The following is a 5,867-nucleotide window of genomic DNA, read 5'->3' as shown; positions in this document are numbered from 1 at the left end:
CGGTATGGATTGATTAAATTTCCAAGCCATTAAGTCCTGTTAAGATTTCAGATAAGGCAGTGTTTTACCATCGATAGGAACAAGCTGAGCCATGTAAAATGGGTATTTCTCATCACCATGTTTTAAACTCTGCTATCATGAGATATGTGGAGATGAAGGTCTTCAAGCTCTTCATGGTAAATTAATACTTAGGATCAATCACTGTCGATAGAGGCATTGCTTATGGAGGTAAATACAGACAAAACATCATGGTCGGTGACAGACCACAGGTGGTGAGAATAAGCAGCAATAACTCATCTACACTGAACATCAGCATGGGTGTCCCGCAAGGCTGCTCCCTGAGCCCCAGGCTGTACTCACTGTACACCCACGACTGTTCAGCCAAGCACAGCAGCATTCGAATCATCAAGTTTGCGGACAACACCACTGTGATAGGCCTGATCTCCCCCAATGACTCATCTGAATCGGCCTTCCTCCAGGAGATGTCACACCTAGTTACATGGTGTGAAGACAACAACCTGATCCTGAACACTAGCATTGCAAAGGAGATGATTGTGGACTTCAAGAGAGGAGGAAAAAGCCACCCCCCTGCCCAAATCATCCTCAATCATCAATCAGCCACTTCAAATTCCTATGGATGCAGATCTCTGATGGCCTTACTTGGGCACACGACACAGATGCAAGGCAGACACTTTCTCGTGGTCAGTAGCTGCGATTAACCACCGTACGCGAAGCAAAGCCAACTGAGGGCCACCGCCCGGGCTGGTGTTCAGGGAGAGCAGCCCAAGCCAGAATTCTGCAGCTGAACACCGAAGGGCTCACCCCCAGTAAAATCAACGTCATCGAGCACCTGGCCCGCCATGACAATCAAACGCGTGGTTAGAACTAGCTGTTGTAAATCCTATTTTTGAAATAGCTAGTGTAGTTTTTCTAAATTGCGATCTATTTTCGGGCAATTGTAGCTATATTCAGTCTGACCAGAAGCAGGGATAAAAGCGTATCCCCACCGGCGAAAAAAATGATCAGCAGAGGATGATCTCTTCGACACAGAAACCTTCTGATGTCATTGATGCTTGAGGAACAGGCTACTCAAGATGTACCGCTCGGCTGGTCATGCAGGTGCACCATTTCTATGTTATGTTATGTCATATTTTCAGGTACAATCTCTTAAGAATATATTGACCATGATACAGTAAATAGGGCTCCACAGGGCTCCTCATCGAGCCGTGTTTTAAAAATCAGGAAAATACAAATTTGGAAAAACAGTTTAGCGGTCTAACGCCACAATTCAGTACTACATAGTTCACAGACTTTCCACATATTTTCAGCAATTATTTTCTAACATGTATAATGTGTTCAGAAACAAATCTCAGAATTCACTTTACAGTCCATATGTTTATACATAATGCCTGTACCTCTGTGTGTGTGTGTGTGTATGTGTGTGTGTGTGTGTGTGCCTTTTAATTCCAGCAGTCATCTATGTGAACTTGGAAGAGTTCCATTTTAATGTCTATGTAGATTACCCTTAATCTAATCCCCATGAGCACACAGACATTGGTTTCAAATCTAATTTTCAAGATGCTGAACAGGATGGTGTTACTAATTAAATGATCTTCTGCTTGGAGGCTTTGAGTCCTAGCGTCCTGGATAAAGAGGTTATAATGCTACGGCAGAGGGCAGACATCTGGTATGCAGTCAGACATGGATCATTGTAGTCATTATCGGTTTTCTCTCCATCCTGAAAACCCCAATCATCCAGTCATGTTCAGGGTACTACAGCTTATACGAAGTTCAACCTACAGACATTCTCAACTTGTCTGGAATAGTGGGAATGGTGATGCTGAGAACAAGACTTTAATCTGCATCATGGGAATATCTACCCGAACACAGACCTCTCTCTCCAAGCCCGCCAGCTTGTTCTTCTCCTGGGCCACGAGGCCATTGATGTCATCGCTCTGCAGATGCATGTCATGTACGGCCCGGGCCACAGGACGGTCCCTCTTGTTGGAGACGGGCAGAAACCCTGTTAATGAGCTCATGAGCTCCTCCCGCTCCACCGTCAACGAGCCAATCTCCAGCCTAGAAAACAGAGCACGGAGAAAGATGTAATAGTATTCGCCTGTATATCTTTCACAGTAGCACAAAAGCACTTCCAAAGCACCGCTCTGATGTCTCTGCTATGCAAAAAGGCTGAAATTCCCATCTACAGTATGACTGTGTTGCAGCCCACATAAATCAGCCGCTCGCCTGGGTAGCGGTTCTTAGCATGCAGACGGCCGGGCCTTGAATTTAGAAGCAGCAGGTAGCGACGCCGTAGATGTTGCAGAAGCTAACAATCAGTCTGGCTTGTCAAGCTCAGTTTGGGTCACAGTCACACCGGCATCAGCGTTCCACAAAGAGAAGCTTACACAGTACATTAAGTCCAACAGCAGCCCACAACTCTCAACTGATATGAACTCTGCCGCTCGGCAGAAACTACACCACAGAAGGACACCCGAGGCCGTCAACCTGAGCACATTGCGGCATATTTAATCATCAGTTTGAAGTGTACTAAAGCACTGAAGTGTTTAGAATCCGGGTGTAGAGGACGGTACCTCTGTCTGCGTATGATCTCCTGGGACTCCCTCTCCTCAGCTCTCTTGACCGCCTCCAGTCTGAGGTAAGTACGCTGCAGAGCCAGGAGCTCACTCTCACCTTCATGCACACACACACACAGAGGTCACAGGTCATGCCTTAGGACATCTTCGGGTCATAGGAGTCCTTAGGAGTGGAATTAACAATCTCCACCTAGGACCATTGGGGCCGCTCATAAAGTCAAGTCAGAGCGAAAGAGGGAGAGAGAGAGAGAGAGAGATGGTTAATAATATAACATTTGGAAAATTCTATTGATTATTGATTAAATTGAACATTTTCTTTGTTTATTTTACTGATGGCAACATGTTTGTCATGCCAATAAAGCTCATTATGCAAATGCTGCTCATAATGCAAAAATGAGGCAACAAGGGAGAAATAACTTACAAGCCTTTATCAAATGAAACACTGTTAGCTTCGCATTCCATTTTTTACCTCATAAATAACCATCACATTTGCACTGAGTCTATTCCAGTGTTTGGTGAAGCATTGAATTTGCATTATAATAACAACACTTTATCAGTTGCATTATGTCTGAATTTGACAGAAACAAATAAAGAACAAACAAAATATTGTTGGCCTCTAAAAGCTTTAAGCCAAAGCAATGCCTGAATGTATATTTATAGATGTTCTCAATCAAGTGGTTAGGATGAGGACACAGCTATGTCTAATATGTGTCCTCATCCTAACTACTTGATTGAGAACATCTATAAATACTGCATACACTCTTGACAGGCACTGCTTGGTTGCAAAAGCGCTTAATTATTAAGAGTTTTTGTTTTAGCTACATGCCAATTATGATAATCTCGGTTTCACCTCATCATCATGTGAGACAGACAGTAAAACTCAGCAGTTTGTCATTGAGATAATAGAAATTAACATACAATTGCCATTGTTTAGGCATGCAATTGAACATAAATTGATGTGCAGTCATGTGGATTGACTTAATTCTTGACATGGTGCTACTTTATAATTTTGGTGTGGTAATAGATTGTGGTTTTATTGTATTCTACCACATTTTTTGATTTTTGTTCTTGTTCTTTTGTTTTTTATTTTTTTGATAGTGATAGTTGATTGTGCCTGTTAATGCCCTTGTGTATGCCTTATATCTTTTTACTGTTTTTATTGTGCTTTGTGTGTTTTATGTTGTTCTTTTTTATTGTACTTTGTGTGTTTTATGTTGTTCATGTGCTACAACAAGGGAATCTATCTATCTATCTATCTATCTATCTATCTATCTATCTATCTATCTATCTATCTATCTATCTATCTATCTGTCTGTCTTTCTGTCGTTCTGTCTGTCTGTCTATCCGTCTGTCTGTCTACAGATCTTGGAATATCTCTCTCCGGGACTTGATATGAACAAAACATTTCTACTGTATACATGTAGCTGCTATTGTAAATAGGAGATGTGGCAAAGGGCACCCTTGTCGGACCCCCTATTTATACTAAATGGTTGAGAAATAACATTGTTACTCAGAATTTCAGCTGCAGGTTGAATGTAGAGTAATCTTAACCATTTACTGAAAACAATCCCAAACCCTAATTGTTCTAGTGTTGCCAGTAGAAAATGCCATTCAATTCTATGAATTGCCTTTTTGGCATTGACATTCTCATGATGAATGTTATTTCGTTGAATTCAGCCTAAGCAGTAATAGATTATCTGAACCATCCAAAAACATCTTTCTTAATTTTTTGGAGTCTAGCAGTTGCATTTTTTGATATGTTTAAATTTAGAAGAAGTAAAACGCATATTGTCTTCAGGCTTTAAAATCTTCCCATCTAGCACTAGCCGAGGTCTGTGTTGTGTTAATACATTTAAAGAAAAAAAATCATATGTTTCCCAATGAAGTCTATAAAAGAAGGGTCCTGTAGCCACTTAATATGGAAATGCCATATCGGAGGGCAGCTGTGGCTCAGGAGATGATCGCATGGTCGGCGGTTCGAATCCCGGCGGTTCGAATGTCCAAGTGTCCTTTGGCAAGACACTGAACCCCAAATTGCTCCCAATGAGCAGGCTAGCACCTTGCATGGTAACTGCCACCATTGGTATGTGAATGTGTGTGTGAATGGGTGAATGCGAGGCCATTGTAAGGTGCTTTGGATAAAAGCATACGATAATTGCAGTCCATTTACCATTTATCATCTATTAACCAATTTAATATTCAAGTACAGTAAGTTAAATATATCAAGTACAGTAAGTTAAATATATTGGACCATGGTCTGATATTACCATGCTGGCATGTAAGTTTGTGTGTGCCAAAGTGACAAGAAAATTCTATATGGGTCAGTTCTGGACAAATTTCCGATAAACTGAAATCCGTCATAAAATATGTTTTAGCTCTAATATGAGACATATCCGAACCAGTAGACTTGTTTTTTTAATGGGTCCAGGGTGACATTAAAATCAGCCCCATGATGAAATTGCCAGGAATAAATTATAAAAGAATGTAGGGTCGTCCACATTGGGAACATGTAGGTCCTAATGTTGCTATGGTACACCTGTCTTTATGAGCAGCAATATCAACAGCAATTTTAGCCAATGAGATTGAGCCCTTCATTTTGCTCTTATCTGATACTGTATTAACATGTATCACTCTGCACAGAAGACACCATCAAATACAGCCTTGTTGTGTACACTATACACACATACTGTATATGGGAAGAAAATGAGGGTGAAAGGGAAGACTGTAGCTTAGAGGAGAGGAGAACATTTCTCCTTTCATCTATCCTAGAGGAAAAATAAACTGCACTTATGTGCTTAGATGGGCCAACCTGTGGGAAAATGTATACAAGGTGAACTTTGAAAGGCACACACATGAGGAAGAGGAGGAAAAATCAAAGCCCTTCAAGTACCCAAAAATGATCAAATGCAGGCTGACAATTCCTCCATACCAAGGCACCCATGTAAGTTGAGATTACGTTTACAAAAATGTGTGTTGGAGACGGTAGAATACCTTCATTATCACTGTCCGCCTGGCTTCGGTCACACCTGCCTCCACGGTTCCCAGGCTCCTTTGAGGAACCTTTGACACGAAATGAACACACAAAAGGACTTAACTGTGCCCTCTATTTTGAGTCTAATTGAAACTAATTGAGGATAGTATTAAAAACCAGTAAGAACTATCCGCCCACCACAAGACATTTTTTTATTTTTTTCGAAGAAGGCAGCGAACCTGTTTACCAATTACTGTATTTTTATTTTTTTTAATTAAAAACTCAGCTGGATTTGATGA

At 41.2% G+C, this 5,867-nt stretch overlaps 1 protein-coding gene across 1 annotated transcript in view; it reads right to left on the bottom strand.

The window, feature by feature from the left end:
* Positions 1-1,603: 1,603 nt before the first annotated feature.
* The window catches only part of cfap46 (cilia and flagella associated protein 46), a gene marked incomplete at both ends in the record, with an annotated part of 60,636 nt that continues 56,372 nt past the window's right edge, over positions 1,604-5,867 (bottom strand). Inside the window, 5 exons of the mRNA XM_084458779.1 lie at positions 1,604-1,738; positions 1,893-2,079; positions 2,416-2,475; positions 2,595-2,694; positions 5,589-5,657. Of these exons, the coding sequence (XP_084314905.1) occupies positions 1,604-1,738; positions 1,893-2,079; positions 2,416-2,475; positions 2,595-2,694; positions 5,589-5,657 (551 nt within the window). The remainder of the gene's footprint in view (positions 1,739-1,892; positions 2,080-2,415; positions 2,476-2,594; positions 2,695-5,588; positions 5,658-5,867) is intronic.

Source organism: Borostomias antarcticus (assembly GCF_949987555.1).
Source record: "Borostomias antarcticus genome assembly, chromosome: 25".
Lineage (NCBI taxonomy): Eukaryota > Metazoa > Chordata > Actinopteri > Stomiiformes > Stomiidae > Borostomias > Borostomias antarcticus.
This window is presented reverse-complemented; position numbering and strand designations above follow the sequence as displayed.